Source organism: Lissotriton helveticus, chromosome 1_1 (assembly GCF_964261635.1).
Source record: "Lissotriton helveticus chromosome 1_1, aLisHel1.1, whole genome shotgun sequence".
NCBI lineage: Eukaryota > Metazoa > Chordata > Amphibia > Caudata > Salamandridae > Lissotriton > Lissotriton helveticus.
The window spans coordinates 969839668-969863210 of record NC_136057.1 but is presented as its reverse complement, the minus strand read 5'-3'; the positions used below and the strand labels follow the sequence as shown (position 1 = coordinate 969863210).

Here is a 23543-nt window from a genome sequence, read left to right as displayed (position 1 = left end):
AGGTATTCCCCCCCCCCCCCCGCCCAACCCCCAATTAAATGTTCATCTTTTTGTTAAAACTGAATTAAAATAGGATAGCAACCCTGATGTTTTGTAAATTAATTTTCTTCCACTTATTCAGATTGACGAAAAGTTCATTTGAATCGACTTCATTGAATTAATACCGTCATCTTGATTGTTGGTGCACCGCAGTAATATGGAAAGGCCACATACCAAGATGGCTGCCCCGTTTACACACAGAATGAGTGGAGGCCCTGGGTAGATCACCTAGTAAGTCCTCTTTTTATGGCCATGGTTTAGAGACGGTGTACACAGGCAAAGAGAAAGTTGTTTGGGAAGTAGAGTGGAGTGGACAGACAGTACCAGCTGATGGAGAGACCAGACTGTGCACAGGAACGTGGTAAAAAACGAAAAAAAGAACAGTCGAGATAGTGACAAACGTATGCCAATACCTCGAAAGATGTATTATCGAAAGACGTATTGTGCAACAGTTAGTTAAGCGCCGAGTATACGGAGTTAAAGCATAAGGAAACGTAGTTTGTGTCAGCTGCTTGGAAGCCGCAGGAAACGAGCATCTTGAATGTAACCAGGCATCAGAGGGGTTGTTCGGGAGCAGGATTTTGCTGCTGCAGATTCTGATTCTCTGTGTTAAAAGGTGATGTGATCGCTAACAGGAATTACCCATTCGTATTTTCTGAAGCAGGAACAAAGCATATTTCTACTTTATACCTCCATGTTATGTGTTCTCATCCTTATCTAAAATTTGAGAACCATTTGGCCAAATACAGTACTGATAGACCACTTTGATCCACCCGTTCAACTATATTCTCAAAACGGTAAAGTTTACATAGATTCCAGAAACATGTAAGAATATAAAAAAAAATGGAGAAACGGGCAAGTTCAAATGCATGTAACGTTTCCAGGTGTCTTAACAAATTCAACTGAGCAGTCTGATCGCTGACACACTGATGTATAGTTTACCACGATTTAACACCTAATTCGTGCTTACCACTTAATGTTTCAACTTTTACTTCTTGTACGTGATATGTAAGCCCTCTTTGATCTGGTTTCTGACCACTTGCTGTTCAAGCATTTCTATGTTTCTGGTGTTCTTTAACAACCTGAAAACGCAGAAGCTCTATTCGTCCCCATCATCTCGAGGTAGGGAAGGGTTTATTGTGAGCAGGACGAGATTCAAAGATATCCAGGCTTGTGCCATTTTCACAAATAAAGAGGACGCTGCCAGTCCGAGGAAGGGTCGGAAATACCCTAAGACTACATTACAAGCCTACGTGAGGTCATGCGCTGTTAGCATGCTCGACCAGAAACACTGGTGGAGCTCAACATCTTAGCCCCTGGATTCCAATGATAAGGGAAATTGGCGTCCCCTCTCTTAAAGAAAACACGCATTAGAAATGCAATAGGTCTTGCATTTTTTTTAGTTGGAGCTATTGACTTTGTAAACGGCAATGTCTGATCCTCGTTTTATGGAGTAGATGTATGTAGTTGGAGAGGAATTATGTAGGTTGGATTGGAATTGTTAGTTGTGTAGCATGCCGTGAATGTGTGTAGTGTAAATATGTTGCATGGGTGCAGTGGAATTATGTGTCTAGTAATCAAGTGGTGTAGAGTATAGTGGTATAGAATGGCACTGCATATATTACTTTGAAATATAGTGCAGTGGAGTGGGCACAGACTGAGGACAAGTGGAACATTTCCTTGTACAACCGGCAGTAATGGAAACCAGCTAGTAGGTGTTGGAAGCCAGCTGGTTTGTCTGTCCCAGCCATGTGCACACTTATTGTGCGGAGAAGTGTGGCAGCCGCGATGCTTCAGAAGTATTTTAACGATGACTCTGTACACACAGGAATCACACCTTGATTAAGTAATTTTACTTGTGCAAAATCCGTGATGGCTGGGCTGTGAAAATACTATTTGTGGAAGATGTAAGCTGGCAATACATCTGATGAATTGATAAAGAAAAAACCCAAAGAAGACAATTGTTTTTTTGCAGCTTTCAGTGTGAAACTGTACATTATTTATACTTTAATGTTGCATGTGCAGCTCCATTGCTTGAATTGTATTTTAGGAACCTTTTGAGGTCCTGTGAAAACCACCATGTGCAGCAGGTTGTCTGGTTTGGCACCACTATGCTGTAATTCAGGAGTAATATTTATACTTGACCTCGTTACCCCGAGCATCACCGGTGAGCGGACACAGACGCGTCAGGGTTAGGGCCCCAGCAGCACGCCCTCAGCCTTCAATAACAGGTGTCCTGCATTTATGTTATTGGGCCCTTTATGGCCTCTTAAACCCAAAGCAGCTCTGTGTTCTGCTTTGTCAGACATGTGTATGGTATGGTCCTGCCATCAGCATGGCCAAGGAACGCCGTGGGCGTCTGGAATGGGTGTCTTTGCACCCTGCTCTAGTGTGCGTCCGGTCCCTCCTTTAGACTGCGTCTAAGGCGAGGCCGGAGGAGACACTACATTTCTAGGGTGCTCCTCCGCCTTGGCAGAGCCAACCAGGAGTCTGCATTGGCTCCAAGAGCCATAGCACTAGACAAGCTTTTAATAGCGGTAAATCAGGTAACAAATATCATGAAAAATTGGGGTAACATTTTTAAATGGAAAGAAACATCAATTTTCAACATTTCTCATTGTCATAAGGTTAAAGTACATGCGATTATAGCACTGAATTGAGTGACATTTATTGAAGGAAGAAAAAATATATATATATAGTATTATTATTTATATGAACCATTCAAGAATAACCCATGCTATGATGACGTTCGCACAGGTTACCTAAAATGTGTCAATTGTTCATATTTTTTACGTATATAGTTTATATTATTAAATGTGAAGCAAGATTATTTTATAGGAACCATCTCATCTGCACGTGAGGTTTTTGTAGAGTGCATGCCCGTAACCAAAACTGCTTAAATGTGCTCTCAAACCGGATACTTAAGGAAAATGATTCTTAGTGACGTAAATTGATGGTGGATCACACAGTTCGGTCAAGTGGAGAACCCAGGATTGCATATTGTACGGTCGTGAAACTGTAGTGAGATCCTTCTGTCTTCCATTTAATGCCAACGGTCAGTGTTTTGTGCTCAGTTATTCAACTAATGTTATTCGGGTAGTGTTTACATACATACATACATGTGCGTGGTCATTAGATTTAAAGGTGTAGTGTTTTGTTTGCAATGTTCCACAGACAGTGAAGATCAAAAAGCGACACACAGGGCCCTATGCCTGTCTGAAATCGCGCTGCAGGAGCGCACTCCGTGGAGGCTCAAAGAACTCTCTTTTTTGCTAATTATTTAATTGCGGTCTTTGAGATGTTGAGCTTCTCCTAAAATCACTTATTTTCACAAGTCAGCCGAGCCAGAAATGTTATTATCATAAAATAGTATCTCCCTGACTTGCATTACTCTGCTGGCTCGCCTGGTTTGACAAACAGACCAATTTTAGGAGAGGCTCAATGACCGCAATTAAATAATTCACAGAGTAAAGAGTTCATAGAGCTCCCAAAGTTTGCTGCTCAGGTTACAGCGCTTACAGGAGACTTGGGTAGTGTGCAACAAGGGCTGTTTAAAAAAAGACTTACACATACAAATCTGGGGTGGGTGATATAGTCCACTGGGTCCGCCCAACTCTAAAATCTGGGGGTGGGGAGGAATATATTATTCCTGTCCCCCCACTGTTCCTAAACCCCTGTCCAAAGATGTGAATGTGGCGCTCAGTGTTAAATTTGTTTTTTATGTGGTGCTTACCCGCGGGTATTCAAAGCTTGAAAGATGGAGAAGAACATGAAAGGGCGAGATGTGCACACAGATCAGGCGTTGACAGGAGAGATGGTGGCAAGGGTTGATTTAATGGCGAGTATAAGATGTAGATCGTGTCGAGGGAGTGATGAACATGGTCAGAAGGCCCGATGAGCCATATGTAGCCTAGAAGAGTGGAAGGGAATGGAGCTGAGCTGCAAAGGGACAAGCAATACAGTTTATAGGCCCACCCTTCCCTTCCCTCGATCGTCCCTTGGATTGGATAAAACAGGAACTTGAAGGAGGGCGAACGCCCCCTGCCTGGATGGACAGTCCCAGTCATCCCTCCTATGGCCCCAGTGCCTGGATTGGTACAGAACAATACTGCAGTCGTGACCTCCAAGGATGGACGACACAAGTTCTCAGGGCTGCCGGCCGCACAGGGCACGTCTCCTCCGTCATAGTTAGGACGTAGTTTGAAAGTTCAGGGTCATAGAGCAGGATTCCCCGGGTGGGCAGTGGTTATTCTGAGGCATTCACCTGTCACCTGCCCACTCCGGTCCTAGTTCAAGGCGTCAGTGGGTGCACTGGCCAAGAACGCCCATGTCTGATACCCCTCTCTTGTTATTATTTCCAACTGCCTCTCACTATCCCCTTCCTGCAAGTGAGGTTTGTGGCTTTTTATTTAGGTATTGGGTTGGGCAGTGCAGCTATATATATTGTAAGATTCCAATACACACATGGTGGGCCTTAGGTCCGCCTCGTTCAACCTTTGCTTCACTCGCATATCATTCATGTTTATTACAGTTCATTAAAACCCTTCCTTCTAATACCATAAAATACACATAATTTAATAATTTTCGGGGCAAAATAGTGCCAGTTAATGCATTTAGGTGCAAACAAATATAAAACAATCTACGTATGAAGCTCCTTAAAATTATTTAAACAAAGTGCGCTAGAAAATAAAGTTAAAATCGCAAGCAGTGAATTCTATTAAACGAAGGACTGTTACGTAAAATGCCTGTGATCATTGCCGGGCCGCACTGTAAATGTCCCACTGTTTGTATGGCCCATAGGAAGAAAGAAAAAGCATTTGCACTGCAATAGGTCGCATGTGCGAGAGTTTAAGCTATTGGCATTGCAAATGACAATGCCATTTATTTATGTTTTAAAAACTATCATGAATAAAAGGCACTGTCATTTACAATGCCAATAGCTAAAACTCTCGCAAATGCGAGACCTATTGCATTGCAAATGCTTGTTAAACGCCGTCTGCAACGCAAATGAAGACATACAAGATAGTGGCGCCTGCCTTAAGTACGGGGGCACAGACACAAGCTGGCACCAGGATGTTGTTCTGGCGCCCCGCAGTGTCGCTGAATGGCCCCCTTGCAAGTGGGACAAGAGGGAGTGTCACCCTCCCCTAGGCCTCCAGACACCATCCCTGGGAGTGGGCCCTCCCATGGTCCCTAATTGCAAGGAGACTAACACCTTTCAGTTCGGTCGGCAGGAAAACAAAAGGACACCCCACCAGTGTGGGGGGGGGGGGGGGGGGCGCGTGGGGAGGGCCAGACGGGTAGGCTGATTGCTAGGCCCTAGGCATACATTTTTCTACCACCCCTCCCCAGATTCTTTCAGTCATATACACTACAATAACGCTTTATTTTTTATTTTTAGTACCCATTTTCCAGCCTTCTCTAATAACAATCGAAAAAGTCAACTACGTGGAGTTTGAGTCCTGCTGCTGTCAGGAGGGCCTTATTTATACCTTATCAACGTATATGTGACGAAAGAAAGAACAACCATTGTGTTCACCCTTACTTAACGCCCGGCCCTTAAAAAACATTGTTTGTCTGTTGGATAAAGAGCCCTATTTATGTGTGGGCCGGCCCAGAACCTGCAGTGCAAGACTGGTATTTATTTGGTAAATGCACGATTTAAGACGAGGTGGAACTCTTGTGGGTGGTTCAGACTGGAGAAAGGTTGAGACACGAGGAGACTCCTCAGTGGCGGAAAGAAAGTTCTTAGATATATAGCACCATTTCATTAGGCGGCGTGTAACCACTGGCTGCCGCTGTGTCTTTAGGGAGCAAGTTTCTGGCAAAATTGATTGACTTGATGCTACTGAACTGCGCTTAAAATCACCGCGTCTCTGGGACAATATCATACATGAGTTGCCTAGGATCACACAGTGCAGTGCACTTTAATGGTCGTATGGGTTTCGGCTCCGTTCTCATTTCACAGGGACCGGGTATTCCAGTTACCGTCGTTTCTTTTAAAACGATGTGTCCCACAAGGTGCTAGTATTGCATTGCAGTGACAAGTGAACATGGCATACAGGGGGGACGGGGTCTGGGGTGAGGGTGGGGGGGTTGAAGCTACTCAAATCTGTAGAGAATCTGTGGCTGATGGGCACGTGAGGTAGGAGCATTGACTCACAGTGATGCAAAACTTGCCCCCCACCCGCAGTCGCATGGTGAGGGAGCCCTTAAAGGGCACTCAAACTGTCTACTTCGCTGCTTCGCTGCTTTACAAATACATTTAGCCTGATGGGGGGGGGGGACCCCCGAGGGGCGTGCAGCCTGCCAGGCATGTCAGCGTAGTGTTCCAACTGTGCAGCTCCGCCTTTCAACCGTTTATATTACTCGAATTGAGCCGTGCTGCTTTGGCTGACACCAGCAGCTCTCACGAGTTACCCGCACTCAATACACTCCCTTTTATGTGTGTAGTATGGGTATGCCCATTCAGTAGGTTGATCAGAATTTTAAAGCCAAAAACCGGGACATTTCACAAAAAAATAGAAGGGCTACACTTTTACTTCATCCGAGCTTTATGACCGCGCTAACTACAATTACAGAAAAGGCAATAACAGTATAAAGGAAATGCAATTTTAAAAGCCAGTATCATGCCTCTTAATTAAAATGCTTTATTATAGGAGTTGATACCCATCCCTGCTTCGGAAAACATTATAAGGCACCTCCCACCGTTTTCACTAGACCCTCTCTAAAAACCGGGACATGACCTAAATTTACGAAAAATCTACCGGTACAGCTGGTGAAAAACCGGGACGCCTGGTCACCCTACCATTCAGTTTTATGTGGTCAGTTTATTTGAGGTGTTCAGTTTCATATGAGCGCTCCTAGGCAGGGCTTTAAGAGTGCCGGGTCCTGCCGTTGCTCAGCACGGCCAGTTCTTAAAAGCGGGTTGTGAGACGGGCACCTTTCGATATCACCACTGCTCACAGCCTTTGATGTAACCTCAAAGAGACTCGTTTTAGTTTTTTTTTTTACAGTTTCATCGTTTCAGAATGAAAGCATTTCAATATTATGTACAACAAAGCCACAGTTGTTGCTTATTTATTTTATGCAACTAACAACCATTGACAAAGCTAATAGTCCCGGCTTGTTGTAGGTATAATGTTTCTTGTGGTACATATCTGGATGCAATGACAGAAACAGCAAAATGCCAGTGGGGCGGCACACTATACTAAAGACACATTTTTAGTTTGTGTTTTAAGCCACGCCCTTAATCGCACCTGCCACGCCCCCACTTATAGCCCTGCACCGAGGCTCTGGCGAATGGCAGAACGCTGTACCACGAAGGTAGAGTTCAAGAGGTGTATGTGACCTTTTGAACAATAGCTGGATGAAGTAATGGAAGGGTGAGGCGATGGCTGCTTTGATACATTATCATTCCACTAAACAGCAGCGTGCAACTTTGCGCTCTTCTCTCTAAAAGGGAAAAGGAGGGGGGTGGCGTCTCAGCTTGGTAGTTTAAATTTGCTCCTGACAGAGAGGAGCGAAGCTGTGAAATCAAATTGTTTACAATAGTGTGGGCAGCCGACCATTTCAAAGGCAGCACTAAAATGTGTACCTCTGCACTCCCGCAGAACAGCACTTTAGCATGCAGAGTCCTTCTTATTAGCACCAAGAAACGACATGGCTTTGACCACTACTCTTTACATCACTTCCCCCAAAACACAATAATTGTTCTTCCCCAGCACTGCTGGTTTGGTAGATGGGAAGTGTTAAGGGCGGGGCTGTAGTTTCTATTGCTCAGTTGAAGAAGTTTTTAGAAGGGGCTTTTGTGTGTCTTGATTAGTGTTACAGGAAGGCTGAATGACAGCCAGATGCAGGATCTCATACTTCATTGTGGTATATTGTGGGTGCTTCAGACTGGAGACATCCCAGTGCAACCTTCCCTGAGAAGTAATACTTTCACACACATTCCCTAAAACATGCTATCTTTCCCTTTATCCCACCCTTATCATCAGAGGGAAAGGAGCATCTCCAGTACAGACGTTTAAAATACAACCTTCCTGTTTTGTTGTCTCCTTTAGTCGGTTTATGCGAAGATGAACCCATATTTATTTACTGAATTTACCTGGTGGGTGTTGATGGTGTGTGTGAACGCTGGGGTCCTCATGGCGTACAGTGCTGTTGTAAAAGAAGCAAATAATGTTACCTTCTACAGTTTCCGCATGATATTTCAGAAAGCCTCTACAATATTCCTAAAAACCCTGCATGAAAAACCAACCTTGACTTAAAACTTCTGATTGTCGACTTTCCTTTTTTTTTTTCAAATGACTGTTCCCTTCCATCCTCTACATGCCTCTGCTCTGAGTACAGCCCACTCTTTGACGTTCATGTTTGCTTTCATTCCTATTATTGTATCTCTGTAAATTGCCCACACCTTATTTCAAAGCTCTCAACCTCTCCTTTAAAAGTTATAACCCCTGCAACCCAGCAGTACCTAATCTCCCGTAGCTTGTCTATCAATCCCCCCAACCAATGCATGACATTCCCAAACACTCATCTCCAAATAAAGATCAGACATAATTTCCTACTAATGTAAACTACCACGTGGACACTTGAATAATGGCATGGAATGGTTCCTGTAGACTACAACACTAATCCCAATAACCAACAATAAATACAAAAAACACTAGCCCTGTGACCTGCAGTAGCGTAAAGCACAACAATGCCTCACCAAGGCTAGTAAGTGCTTATATAATGCAATCACAATATATAATCCACACTAAAACGAATATCCTAACACTTAGAGGTCGAGACAGTGAATTGTTCATACAGACTGGCTAATAATAAACCCATTTACTGCTTGACACTCTTAAACTCACAGAATACAAAACTGCTAAGGGTCATAGTCCACAGAAATAAACCACTGATTACCAGTCGATGACGTGTGGAATTACTAAAGAGATCTGCCTTATGCCACTGGACGACAAGGACTCTAACTTAGTCCACCATGGCAGGTCCCGACAAGCTACATACTATGGCCTCTTTTTGGCATCTCACAATGACAGTCAGATTTGGGATAATATTAACAAAGTCCAACACAGCAGATCCCTCCACATTTCTCCCTTTTAACCTATGCCTTGCCAGGACCGTAAACTTAAAACAAACTATCTCAAAATGGACAATCCAGTGCAGTAATCGATTAAGTGGAATATGAACATAAAAACTTAAAGACCAAAAAAAGGGACTCCCAGCGCTGTAGAAAGTTTCCAGCTGAAAACCATAAACTGCGCCCCCGTTTCCATCACTTTGCTAAGCGCTGGGTTCCACCAGAAGATAACCCTTTCAGTAATCCTCATGCGTAGCACAGAAGCACTCCCACGCAGGATCAAAACAAAGGCAACACACTTCCAAACAAACACCATATTTCAAGACTTTTCTTTTACCGACCATTACAGAGTGAGCATTTAAAGAGTTCAACCGTTAGTATTGAAAGCATGGCAGCTAAATTCATATAACCGAGGTCCTCTGTAGAAAAAATTGTAACCAAATTGCTTAATCTCCTACTTCCTCACATTTCTTATATACCAAAGCAGTTAGCACTGAGCAAGCACTGGCAAAGCCGTGTGCAGTGGTTAAATATTTTTTAAAAATGTTATTTTATTGTAAGCATATGCTACAAAAAAAAATAAATAAAAATAAAGCATGCCCATCCCTGAAGTTGGCAGGTATGCGCTTGCAATAAAAAAGTAAATCTAAAATATAGATCACATTTTGAACTGTTAGGTTGCAACGTGCGTAATGCTCTTTCAGCTTTCTTTCAACAAATACTTATAATGCATCTTTTCTAATTCCTCAGACAGCTTTTGTGCAAATCGATGACTAGAGACTGCCTGGGCTGGAAAGTGTGATATAGAGCTGACATTAATCTTAATGTGGTAGTTATGTGCTATCTGAAGTGCATATTTTCTGCTAAACAGCCTGTTGTCAAAAACAAAATGAACAAATGGACCAAATGATGGACAGAATGCTGAAACAATGCAAACTTTCACCCCCTCTCACAAGGATCTGGGTTTAATCCATCGTTCTTTTGCTCACCACGTCACTCCAGTTTAAACTCAGCCATATGCAAATCAGTCTTGACCCTGTTCTTCATGGGAGCAGTCCAGCCCAAAGTGCCAAGCTAGGTAATCCCTGGACTGGAAACAAGCAGCAAGCATCCTTGGAACGCTTTCAGGGCATCACCCCTCATCAGCCAGGCTAGCTTGAATCATCTAGTGGTGCAGTGAGCATGGTGTGGGCAGATAAAAATGTCTTGCAGTCTGAGATTACTGCTGAATTCCCCCCCCCCCCCTTTTTTTTGTTGTTGAGTATTATATAGCACGAACTTGACCTGAATCGGGTATCAGATCGCTTTACATAGCACCGGTTACGTTACATGAGGATACACATTAATTTTTGTTAGGCACTGGGAGATTAAGTGATTTGCCCAGAATCACAGGATGTTCAGCTTCATTGCTGAGACTCAAACCCAGTTCCCCAGATTTGAGGACGACCACTCCTGTTCACTAGCTGTTCGACCAATTCCTGTTACAAACTTCAGCCTGATTGACGGATCTCCGACCTGTATACTCACACACTTATTTTATAGTAGTCAAACTAACCCTAAGATGGAGTTATGAAGATTTATAGCGTACTGCCAATGCCTCTTCTAAATTGTTGAAACTTTCAGCTGCAGACCCAGCATTGCATCTATTTTTCCTGATGTGTCTTGAACTCAATAGGTTTTACACCTTTGTCTGGGCCTTCCTTAGATGAAGCTGTGCTGTGAGAGCACTACTGTGTACGTCTGACGTAGACAAAGTTTTATCGGTTTTGCCAGCTTCGTGTTTTCTAAACACATTCATAATAAAAATACATACATACAGGGCGTTTGATCAACCTTTTTTATCTGTTGGTTTGTTCAAGTGTTTTGTGTCTTTAACACTTAGCTTTCTCATCCTATAGCCTGCATCATAGGGCAGTGGGTCAGCCCTCTCAATTCAGTGGCTGTCTATAACTGTGATTGATGGCATTTCACCTGTTCACATGTGCACAGCCGCCTGGAAAGGACTGCATTTCAGAGCAAGGGATAGTATGCTTGAATTGCTTGGCTACTACTTTTCTTTTTTTTTTTTTTTTTCTTTATTTCAAAAAATATTTTTTATGCTTGCCATATTGCATCTGTTAGCTAAATAAATTGATGATAAATGTACATATTTTGTACATAAAACGCATGCCAAGGCTTGGACATATTGGCTATGCCGGTGCTTGTTTAGATCTTGCCTGAACGAGCGTGCATGCGCTCCGAGGCTTATTGTAAGGACTTCTATCTGGCACATCTTTTCCTTGTGTTGTTCTTTTTTCTGGCCACGCATTTGATTGGCCATTTGCTTAAAGGCTTCCACAAAAGAAAGGAAGCAAATGGCCAAAGGCTCAGGTATGTCCTGCTTTCTCTTTAAATGTTCCCTCCCATAGCCTATGGTTCTCGGGAGCGAGCAGGGGCGCACAGGCTGTCAGCTGGCTGCTGCTCGCTCCCGAGCTCCCTAGGACTGCACTCCTCCCCTCCCACTCCATCAGGCCATGCCGTGTCACATGACACTTCTGCCGCGGCTGCTCGCTCCCGGTCTTGTTATGGAATATTAGCAAAGTGCTTGAGTGACAGAAGCCTACAGTACGAGCTCCCGTCTCTATAAAAGGCCTGAAATACCGAAGCTCCCTATGTCTGCTACATTTCTGATTCCCTTTCTTGCACTCTGAGTTGCTTCTACATTACAAACAGCTCGACTATGCTCCACTGGCAGCACCCAAAACCCCAACACCACTCGTCATTCCTGGCTCGTACTCCACAGCACAAGCTGTTGTGATTTCCAAACTATGAAAAGAATTTGCGAGGAGATGCATTGACAGACATCTCAGAGCTGATTGGGTACCTTTTACCCAACCAATACCGTGCCACCTCTGCCCCAGCGGATTGTGGGAAATAAACACCAGGGGAAATTAGGGCCACCTGTGTCACCGAGGCCTTTCCAGCCTGGGTGTAATTTTTATTTTTCAGTTTTCATATCTCTTGCTCACCTCCTTGGCTTGCGAGGGCCTCATTAATTCAAGCAGCCATATATATGCAAGAGCGAAAGGTGACAGACAGGTGAATCTGCTTTTTAGCCGCTGCACATGCATGTTGGGGCACGTGTATTTTCATCGGATGAGGGGTGGGGGTGTTTGTTTGTTTCCCAATACCCAAGATAGCAGAAGTGGCATCACACAATTTGACTCCAAATACATTACGGCATTTACCTTTTTTTAGCTCCTTGATTTACAGCCTTCGACTTGCTGCCGAAGGATTGATAGAAGGGCCTGGAGAAGGACCCATACAACAAAAGGGTTTTAAAGTACCATTAGCACGCAAAGGGCAACAGCTGCTACACCTTAAATGACGTTCGGGCCTTCTGGTGCACTAAAAAGTACTGCACACTCAAACATAGAAGCGGTTACACACCTGCATTCCCCAACCTTTCAGGAACTACCAGGCATATATATGCATGTGTGACTGTGAATTTCAATGAGCAACCGTGCACTTTTGTTTTTGCGGGGGTCGGTACGTTTAGAACGCATGTATGTTTAATCAAGTTTATGGCATGATTAATACAAATCTTTGTAAAACGTTCCATAAAATCCATTACAAAAAATAGACCATTATAACATTCATGGTTAAAATACATTCTGCAGCAACTAGAAGGACACAAGCAGAACTACCACAGTCACTAATGGTCATTCAATTAAAACATCTTTCTCAGTGCATAAAATAACAACGAGGTTGTACTGGTGGCGTTTGATGCTACCAGATGTTATCAAAATTTCCATGGGAAAAAGTGCCATAAGGTATGGGAGAGGAGTTGGCTTAACGTCTAAGGCGCTCGACCTCGGACCTGGAGAACTGGCTGGGTTCGAGTCTCGGTAACGACGCCAAAACCTCCTGTGATTCTGGGCAAATCACTTAATCTCCCCGTGCCTAAAAATGAATGTGTATCCTCATTTTAGGTAACTGTAAAGCGCTCTGATACCCGATTCGGTTCGGGTCTAGTTCGCGCTATATAAAACTGCAAAAAAAAAAAGGTGCGTACAGTGCATGCATGATATGATGTGCAGTTTGTTTTCTAACTGTAGAATGCGATGTTTTCCTTGAAAACCCAGTCTAATTAATGTTCAAGGCTGTATGCTACAACCTGAAGGTGCTCCACGTCTGCACCTTCAGGTTGTTAAAAAAACACGTGCGAGCTTCTAAGAGCAGGGGACAAAGGCATACAATGTGCATAAAGGTTTATTTTCCTGTTTTACATCATGTGCCACGTAACATAAACAGGTGACGTACATGTGCTCACACAAAATCTCAAAACGATACAGATTAAATACAGGTCTGTATGTGCAGTGACTGCGACAATTTTGTCAGTGAAACTGTCTGCATTAACTGTGCTGTGGCGCACAACTTCATAGCCCAAGCAATATGCTTACACATAACTCGGGGCGCGCGCGCACATCATACCTATAGAGTGACGATCATGCGTGACTAACAGTCAGCAACACCGCTACTGACAATGTGCAGTGTCGTCTTGGAAGCTTGTGCGACTCTGCTTGTTTAACAATGGAAAGGATAAAAGTCAGAGTCCGCCCTGCTTTTCTTATCTCCGTAAGAAACTTGTTTAAACATCACCCATATGTACAAGTTGATCAAAGCAAGATTTAAATTTTCTCTCAGTGATAACGATCTTTACAAGGGGGCAACATTTCACTTTATTGTGTCACTGCAGACTCCCATTCAAACACATCTACTAACTATTGGGACGTTTCACACCACTCCAGACTTGTTGGCGGCTTCAGTGGTTGTCTTTCAGAATCAAGGTGTTAATGCATTTCAAACGCATTCCGCTGGGAAGCAACGTTGTCTTTTCAGCCAAGGCGGTGTCCGCAGACTATGTCTGGAAATCAGTAGTTTAAATAAATAAATAAATAAATAAATAAATAAATGTATATTTACCTACCACTTTTTTTAATCTGTTCATGCAGCTGCCAACGGTTATGATTTTGTTTCAAACAGCATGGTAAAGCGCCTCTATTTATTCTTTCGTTTCTGGTCTCCTCACTCAACGTGTCCAGCTGCCTCCCCCCCCCCTCGCAGGCCTCTCTGTCTCCAGTCACCAAGGTGTCTCCCCTTTTCTTTGTAGTCTGTGTTCCTCCGTTTTCCCCTTCCCACCCCCACACTAGTTTCCTCCGTTTTCCCCTTCCCACCCCACACTAGTGCTTTTCTGGTTTCCCCCTTATCCGGTTTGCCCGGTCGCTTTATAATTATTCTTTGCAAAAGTAAAAAAAAGTATTGTTTTAAGGTATGGTGATTTTACTCTATCATAAAGCGTTGCAGAATACTTGTTTGTTGCATTATTGTTTAAATCTGTTTATTAATTTTTCAGAAGTACTGTCTGGGGCGTGGGCCAGAAAGGTCCATGTGGCAAGAGTTCTAAGTTGGAGCTTTTTTTTTTCTTCTTTTGTCTGAGGGCAGAGCGAGCTTTGTTGCATGGGAGCTGGAACTCCTGGATAATCGGAGTGTTGGCTCAGTAAAGTTAGCATATCTATAAACATTGCTATCCCCAACATAACTTGAGTATGTGTGTTTTATTAGCACGTAAACATTATGTAAACTACTGGAAATTAATGGATGTAAAGCTTCACACCAGGACTAAAACATACTTCCTAAGATGCTTAGTTATTACTTGAACGTGGCAAGCCACATTTGCTGATTTTTATTGTTACTAGGTAGATAAATAATTACTGGGTTATTATTGCTAAAACTTTTCTGTGAAGCTTTTAATAGTATATCATTCAAAAGTATACATCTTTGCATAGCCACACACTTTTTTCAAAAACAGGCATGCCAATAGGTCTCGCCTTTGGGACCGTATAAGTATTTAGTTCTGCAGCACAATATCCTTGGTGCAACATCACCTGTTGCATGGCTAAACACTTAAAAGTTCCCAAAGGCTAGACCTATTGGCAATGCCAATGCTTTTTTTTGATTGTTTGAATCATTTTCAGTGCCCTCTTACAGCACTTGATAACACTATCTTGCCATTGTGTCCATATTTCCGTTCTAATATATAATCTCTACTTTCCTCATGGATAACAGAGTAATTGTAGATTCCACACAAATGCCATGGAAGAAGCTAGCGCCTATCAACTAAAACTCCTAAAATCAGTAAAGCGATTTATAACAATTGAGGCTGTCAATGGCATTGTTCGAGCGTAGCTAACCTCTGGTGGCTATGAGTTATCTCTTAGACATCTTTTGGCATATCAGCCCTTCAAAATAAGAATAAAGACGTAGATAGTGACTTCTTTTGTTTTTGCCCTCGCTAGGACATTTTTGGAAACTCCAGATTAATTTCTCAAACCGAACATTGCCCCAGCTCACTTGGGCGTTCTTCATTTACAATATTAGGTATGTGATGATATGTGAGATTTGGAAGTGGCTTCAGTGGTTACGTTTATTTGTGGGTTGCACAATCCTATTGTTTTTCCTCCTGCTAATGATCCATGGTTACTATTTTGTTCTCACTGTCACAATTGTTGATGTAATTCATTCAATTAAATGTGTTCTTATCTTTTGATACTTAAAAAAAACTAGCTTTTAAGAGAAAATAAAATTGTATATTAACATTCCATTATGGTAATATATGTTTTAGCAGCATGTCGGTCTGCTACTTATCATGACCAGTTTTGGTACCTAAATTGAAACTAATAAACATGATTACTTCGGTTTCAGTCTTTAAAATATTTGTACTTGTCCCAATGTCCATCCTACTAACCTCTGAAAGACGGCAGCTTTTGTCAAGATGGGAGAAAAGCCACACAGCACTGGCAGAAAATGAAAATATTTATTTACCTGTAGTTATCTCTCGGCTTACATTCCGCTTCAACATCTCTGTGACTATGTTGTTTGTGCTTTAAAATTACTTCTAAGTAAATGAACAGTAAACTGACTCTTTGTTTTCTCCTTGAACAGTGAGAAGGCCAATACGGAAACACCTTGTGCTTAGTGACTGCAGAGCATTAGCTGAAAGCAGAGAAGGCTCCTACTCTTTAACCCAGCCATTCCGTCAAAGACGAACCAGTCGTGACGTAAACAGGGGTCTTTACCCCTTTCTTAGGATACAGCGAAGAGGTACAGAGTTGTTATCATGTAATTAACACAATTATGGTAATTGATGCAGGCTGAATTTGGAGCTGAAAAATGAAAGTGTTATGCTTTTACATAGCATCAATCTTTTTATTTCTACTGGCCAGTGAACTAGTGCTTGATGTTGGAAGAGTTGTCCTCTGGTAGCTTTAATATCCAGGGTATTGTGGTTTTTATCAGTAATGAGGGGAAGGGTCCAGTACTGTACAACTGCCTAATTGAGTTATTATTATGGGAAGCCGCTTTAAGTTATGTGTGTACTGCCACTAGTACTTTTGTTTAGAACTGTGATGGTTGACTTTTATACTTACTAGAAGATTTATGAATACATTTTGGCTACTATGGAAGTCAGGCTTGCACTAGCGGAAAATAATATAGATGATTAACTCTCCACTTTTCACTTGGAGAATAAAAAGATCAAACATACTTAAAATATAAAGTTCCAGTATAGAAAATGATTGCGGGAAACAACCAATTTTGAGGCACTGAAGAGTGTTTCTTATTTTGGAGGCGGACTGAATGTTTTAACTGCAGATACATTGTTTTCCAAATCCTATACTTTTCCCATAAGAAGTGGATACTTAGCCTTGTTGGATCTTCATTTTCTGTGTGAATACAGCTTTGTAAATGGAAAGTATTTCAAATGTTGCGCACTATTTTACTTAATTTATGCAAGAGTTTAATCTGTATGTCTATTTCCTCCCATAAATTGTATAGATAACACCTGCCAGAAGAGCATCAGAGATAACTTCAGTGTCAAAGGCCACCGTTCACATTGTCCTGTTAATGAAGAGGAACTCAAGGCACTAAAGGCAGAAGCTATGGATGCTTCCATTGCTGAAGATGAACAGTTTTGCATGGCATTGAAAGAGTGCTCTGGATTTGTTGGCCAATCCGAGACTGACCTATCTCAAAACCGGCCATTTGTTTCAAATGTAGTCGGCAACCAGAGCATTAGCCTCTGCAAATGGGGTACCGGTTCTAAAAGAAACATGGTATCCAGTAGCCCTGGTCTGCCCCCTGTATGTGGTAAAATAAAAGAGGAATTACATGCCGATCATGAGAAAGAAAGCCCTAGTACTGAAGGATTGAATGACTCCACTAGTGATTTTGAACCCTCCGTTTCAGATGATCTGAGACTTTACAGGGCAGAGAATGACATACCTGCTAGTCCTGGTGATGGGACTTACATGGACACCTCTAAGCGTGGAAAGCGACCATTTTGCTCAAGAGGAAATACCAGCCATATAAGTGGACTATGTAAGCGTGGCAGAGATGTGAGACATCAGATGATTGGTATGTTCTCACACCCTTCTTTTGAAAATGAGGAAATTAAAGAGCATTCAGATGATGACATGACTCTTGAATCTGTTCCAGATGCCTGTTTTGGCCTTTTGGGGGCATCATTTTCTGAAAAGGAATCTCAAGGACATTGGGCCCAGCTGCCTGATGAAGTCCTGATGACTATCTTTGGCTTTTTACCAGTTACCGATCTCTATAAGAACATTTCTTTGGTTTGTCAAAGATGGAGGAACTTAGTTAATGAGCCATCGGTAAGTATATGAAGAAATAAAGTAACTAAAATGTATAATTAGAGCTCACTTTGATTTTGAGTACAGTTCCCACAGTTTTGTCGCATTCCTTTCCAGCACTAAGATTGTACCTGTGACCGTTCTGTTGATCAGTTAAAAGACCAGAAATGTTTGGGTGATGTGGGTCTTGAAATTAGAGCTCAGAGAGGAAATCAATAATGGGGCAGAAAAAGGGGTGGGAGAGTGAACTGGTACAGAATATTAAGAACTACATAAGAAATACAGAGTTAAAACTGGGGCGTCAAATCCTGGACTTAAGAAAAGAATATTTGGGTGGTGAGATATCATGGGTGGCAAAGAACTTAGTTGAACTTGGGACTTAGGAGGTTCTTTGGTAAATAGATTTTCACCTTTGCTTTCCTATCTAAGAATTAGCACATCAGGATTATTAGTCATTGTGCTGCACTATTGTGGGCCTGACCTGACCATGTTAAATTATCATGGAATTTGTCCTTCGAGCCCTCCAACAAGAGTTCTTTTACTTTGCATGTGCCTGGGCATCACCATATCCAGTTACCTGAAAGTGCTGGCGCCCTGGGGCAGTTTCTGCTCAGTCAAGTTCTGCCACCAACCTGTCATGGCTTTCTGGGACGTGGGCTCATTCACATAATAATGGGGTGCCTCTGCATTTCCTGCCTGATCACACCGTTATACCACTGATCAGTATGCGAGGTTAGGGATGAATAGTCTGTTCTGCTGCCTACTGAAAGTACTGTGAAGTAAGAATTTTGGGTGAATTGTAGTCTTTGAGATTGGACTGATGTGAGTATTGAGTTTTCCATCCAATGACTAAGGCTCTTTTTCAAGTAAGCCCTGCTGGGTTAAGGGAGATGTGCCATTGGTACATGTCTGGTGGAGATTTGCGATCAGCCCACATGTAGGAAAGTGTCTCTTTTTTGCATGGATGCCCCCACTTTTTGCAAAACTGTTGATGTACTTTGACTGAGTGTGCCCTGGGTTCCTGCCAACCAGGTACCCAGAGCCTATGTTCTTTCCCTAAACTGTCCTGAGGCAAAACCCAATTGGCACTCTTTGGCCACATGTAAGTCCCTTCTAACTGGTACCATAGGTACCAAGGGCACTGTGGCCAGGGAAGGCCTCTAAGGGCTGACACACTTATTGTGTCACCCTTAGAAGCCCTGTACCTTTACCCACACACTGCACTTGCAGGCTGCGAGTTGTGGTGTAGAACAAAGTGAAGAGTCAACATGGCACACATCCCTGTGTGCCCCGCCTACAAGCCACTGTCCTGGCATAGGTAAGCCCCCCTCTCTGGCTGGGTGCACTATACGAGGGGTGAGCCCTGTCCCCCTACAATGTCAAAGCCAATTCCTAGACATTGTAAGTGCAGTAATGACATTAAGAGTATAGGGTGCTGGGAGTTTGTCATTACGAACTCCACAGCACCATGATGGCTTTACTGAAAACTGGGAAGTTTTATATCAAACTTCTCAGCACATTAAACCCACACTGCTGCCAGTGTGGGATTTAATGAAACATGCAATCAAAGGGCATCTTGGCGATGTCCTCTGAAAAAACGACCTAACCTGTTTCTGGACCCCAGGGTCGAGAGCCTGCCGCTCTCGGGGTCCTAAAACAATGCACATCCTGGGACGAGGTGCCAAGCCTCCTCCCCCAGGATGGGCAGGGTCCACGAAGGGGAAGCTTCAAAGGCTTGCTGCCTTTGTCAGCTACCACAGCCATTTGCTGCTCCCAGAAACTGGCGGCCACCTGTTCAGACCCCCACTTTGGGTGGGAGAATCAGTGGTAAAACCAAGTTAGGAGAGGTGTGCCCTTGCCAACCATACCCCTCAGATGGGGGAGGCGAGGTGAAGCACAAATCTGACACGACAAGAAGAGAAAAGTAGGACGAAGAAGCCCTGCTGAACTAGAAGGAGGAGGATGCCCACTGACTTGGCCCCAGCCCCACCCCCTGTCCCAATCTCGAACCTGCTCCTGCAAAATCCCGACGTGGTCTGCATTGAGCAGGCCCCAAGAATCCAGAGGACCTGCCCTGCCTTCCCAAACCAAGACTTTGTCTCCAGTGAGCACCGGATTTGCTCACCCACAGCCTGTAGCTCAGGCCAAATCAGTGAGACTACGCCACTGCACCCGACGCCCACGGCCGGAGTTCGAGTGTCCCAACACACGAGGAGGTCTCCCTTATGATCCTGACCTGAGATCTGGTGATCTCTGACCTGCTTCGAATCTCCAATCGATGCCTGGAGCCCCTTTGTGGAGGATCCCCTAACCGCGACTGGTAAGGAAAACCCAACGCTTAAAGACACCCGACCTCCCACAGCCTTGGGTGTCCCAAACCTACGGTGTCCAGCATTCCCAGGCATCCCAGCTTACCTCTCCAACCGGTGGTCGCCTCCAGACGATCTTTGTCCCCTAGCCTGCAGTGTTTGTTGCAACCGGAGAATCCCCATTGAAATCAACAGGGCACCCAACAGCAAAGCAGCACACTGCACCCAGCCGCCCCTGTGCCACTTCGGGTGCACTTTGTGTGCTAAACCGGATCTCCCTTTATCCTGAGCCTAACACCATGAGCTTTGCTCCCACAACCTTGTGATCTGATTGTGAGCAGCCGCCAACCGGAGGCCCCTTATCCCCCACTGGATAACATTGGGCCTCAGCACTCTGCACCCTGCCACCCTAGTGTTGCTGAGGGTGCTTCAAGAGTGCATCCTCGACCCTGGGGGAACCCTGGTTCAAACCTCAGAATACCAACTCCAAAACCCAAGTACTTACCATTAATCCGATAACACTATTACCTCCCATAGGATTGCATTGACTGCTTTTCTTTGAACATTCTTTTAAGTGTGGAGTTGGTTTGTATTTGTCTAGGAGATGTCTCAGTGTGATATCTAGGCATATCACACTGATTAGCAAAAGTAACTTGAAAAGTAATCCAGAAAGTAATGTGTATTGTAATCTACAAAGTAACTGAAAAGTAATTCTGATTAGTGACTTACCCGTAAATCAACCAACTACCTCTGAACCTGCATTCAACTGTAATTTACTGCATACATCTTGTGAGGTATTATTTCACTTACCTGCACCAAGCTTGGCTTGGTTCTAGAAATAAAATCACAAAATAATATTTTTTATGCAAACAAAATTGGTCTGAGTTCAGTCTCGTGTGTGAGACATCGTTTCTTGCCGGAGTGTGTACAACAAATACTTAACACTACCCTCTGATCAGCCTTACTGATCGCCCACACTATCACAAATAGAGAGTAAGGTATTATCTACTTCAGACTCTGCCTACCTTTGGGGGTTCCACTGGATTCTGTGCATACTATACTTTACTTTGGTGTAGTATATACAGAGCCAGATTCCTACACCACCCCAATTTGGTCACCATACCCAGATCTCGCAAGACTAGAGGAGGGGGGGGGGGGGCAGAGATTTTTCAGTTGCTCCTGCTATACTCTGGAACTCGCTCCAAGGGGCATCTGCCTTTTAGAAAGGCACTGAAGGCCTGGCTGTAAACGTCTTAGGCTGTACTTTTTTATGTGGCGCTTGACCTGTGTGATTCACAGCTGGATTGGGTGGGCTGCTGCGACTATAGTGCCTTGACACCTATGCGCATTTGTTGTGCTTTTTAAATTAAAATCAAATCAAAATCATCAACTTTCCTAGTAAACATGTTAAGAAAGGTTTGTATGATCTATTTTGTGAACGGTACTCCGTTATGTGCCTGCAACCTTGAGCTCTTAGTCAAGAGTGAGGAAGAAGCTCTGCCTTCCATCCTTCACCTTTTACTGGGGATGTAGAGCCAGATGAGGCCTACAAAACACACACCAACTTCTGCAGGGTCGGTAAACAGAACTGCGGTGACTTTTTGACTCTCCTGAGATGTGTGAGTAGTATGTTATTCTGTGATTAGGTCTCTAAAAACATTTGTTGACTTTATATCCTTTTCAGCAAGGAAGTCGGCTGTTCATGCCCTGATCACCTCAAGGTGTCTTCTCTGGTGTTTACCTAACTATCTGATCCAGAAGCTGCAGGTGGTACAAAACACTGCAGCTAGACTATCTAACCCAAAGTTCAGGTTACAAACTACTCATTTTGAGGATCTTCTGCATTACTGGGATGCTGACCAGGAATACTGGCTGCAGTTTGGTCAGAGATCAAAAAGTGACACCCTGATCACCACAACTTTCCAGCATGATGAAGCTGATGCAATGGCTTCCATTGCTTTGGAGATGAGCGAGTTAGCCTCATATTGATCAGAGACTTCAAAGTTTAGGCTGATGTCAGGGATGCACCTTCTAAGTTGTCTCATGTGAAAAAAGCTACCTTCGTCGCAGCTTGCATTTGGTTAGAAAACATAGTTTTATGTACCGTTACGTGCCACACCCCAGTCTTATCTGAAGTCGAAAATGGCAATTAATTATTTAGAAGATATAGAGTGGAATGTAGATGAGGGGAGGATATTGAGCAGACTTAATAGGAGAGCTTCTAACATAAATAATGTTACGTTTGATTAAATATTTTGGTGGCACGTTAACACATATGTCTAGGAGTTCCGAAGATGAAGTTAATATTCAATGTAGAGTACCCTTAAGAAGGATCAAGCATAGAAACTCGCATTCATTCAGATAGATGTGATCTCATTATCATTAGAAATGGTCCCTCTCTCTCTCCCGCTTTCTACCCATCCCAGTACTCCTTACCGTTTTACTTTCTAAATGTCTCTCTTTGTTTTGATATTACTTTCCTCTATTTGCTTATCCTCTCAATCAATCAATGAAGCTGTTCATGACACTGGATGGAAAAAGGTTTTAATTAACATTGAATAGGTTTGAGTATTAATGGACAGCTGTTGCCATTTGCAGTTCTGACTTGTAACAGCAACTTACTGATTTTAGAATGCTGTAGTTGTGAAGACCTGGAAAAGCCCTGCAGGTTTAAGTATTCTACATTGAGATCAGCACCCAGAATTGCTGGATCAGAACTTATCAATAGCACAGAGTGTAACGAATCTTGGGGGTTCTGCACCTAAACCTACCAGTTTCATTGTGTTAGACTTGTCAGAGTTTGAATGTGGCACAGAACATGACCTGACCAGACATGGCTCCTCCTCCTCATCAACCAGGACATTCACGGCTATATTCCCTATCCTTAATTATTTCATCTACTCCTCCAGTGGAGGTTTGAGAGCAAGTGACCATTCCATCTAGTTTTGCCAACTAGTCAGACAAATATGAGACTGAACTCAGTCATAATAGCTGTTTGGTTGCTGGTCATTTAGTGGGATTTGTCATAGAAGAGAAAACCGCTTGCCCCTCAGTTGTATCATCTTGCTTCTGAGAGCAAAACAAACATGAATGTGAGACTAAAGTAGACCTGTTATGGGAATTCTCTGGTATTTCGTGACGTTTGAACTCCAAGTTATTGCTGATCTGATTTCATTTAAGAGCATGTTTGTGATTATGGCACTGAGCATTGAGAAGGTAGTTCCTTCTAGTCCTCTTTCAGGAAGTCACAGATAAAGATTTTCTGTTAAGTTCAGGAATTTACAGTTGAAATGTTAATATAGCCTTATAGCCCGCCGTAGAGGGCTATACCGGCTATTAAAGGCCCTCTCCAGCGTTAAAGGCCCCGAGCCGAAGGCGAGGGCCTTTAACAAGGGAGAGGGACTTTAATAGCGGTAT

The 23543-nt window shown here is 43.3% G+C and overlaps 1 protein-coding gene across 2 annotated transcripts in view; it reads left to right on the top strand.

Moving 5' to 3' along the window:
* The first annotated feature begins 298 nt into the window (after window positions 1-298).
* Window positions 299-23543, top strand: part of FBH1 (F-box DNA helicase 1) — a 664229-nt gene continuing 640984 nt past the window's right edge. Inside the window, exons 1-4 of one of the 2 annotated variants that reach the window (XM_078677281.1) lie at window positions 313-400; window positions 16112-16270; window positions 17003-17581; window positions 17663-17838. In XM_078677281.1, the coding sequence (XP_078533407.1) occupies window positions 370-400; window positions 16112-16270; window positions 17003-17581; window positions 17663-17838 (945 nt within the window). In that variant the 5' untranslated portion in view covers window positions 313-369. Of the gene's footprint in view, window positions 401-16111; window positions 16271-17002; window positions 17839-23543 lie in introns of both variants that reach the window. The other variant, XM_078677274.1, reaches the window with a different exon arrangement.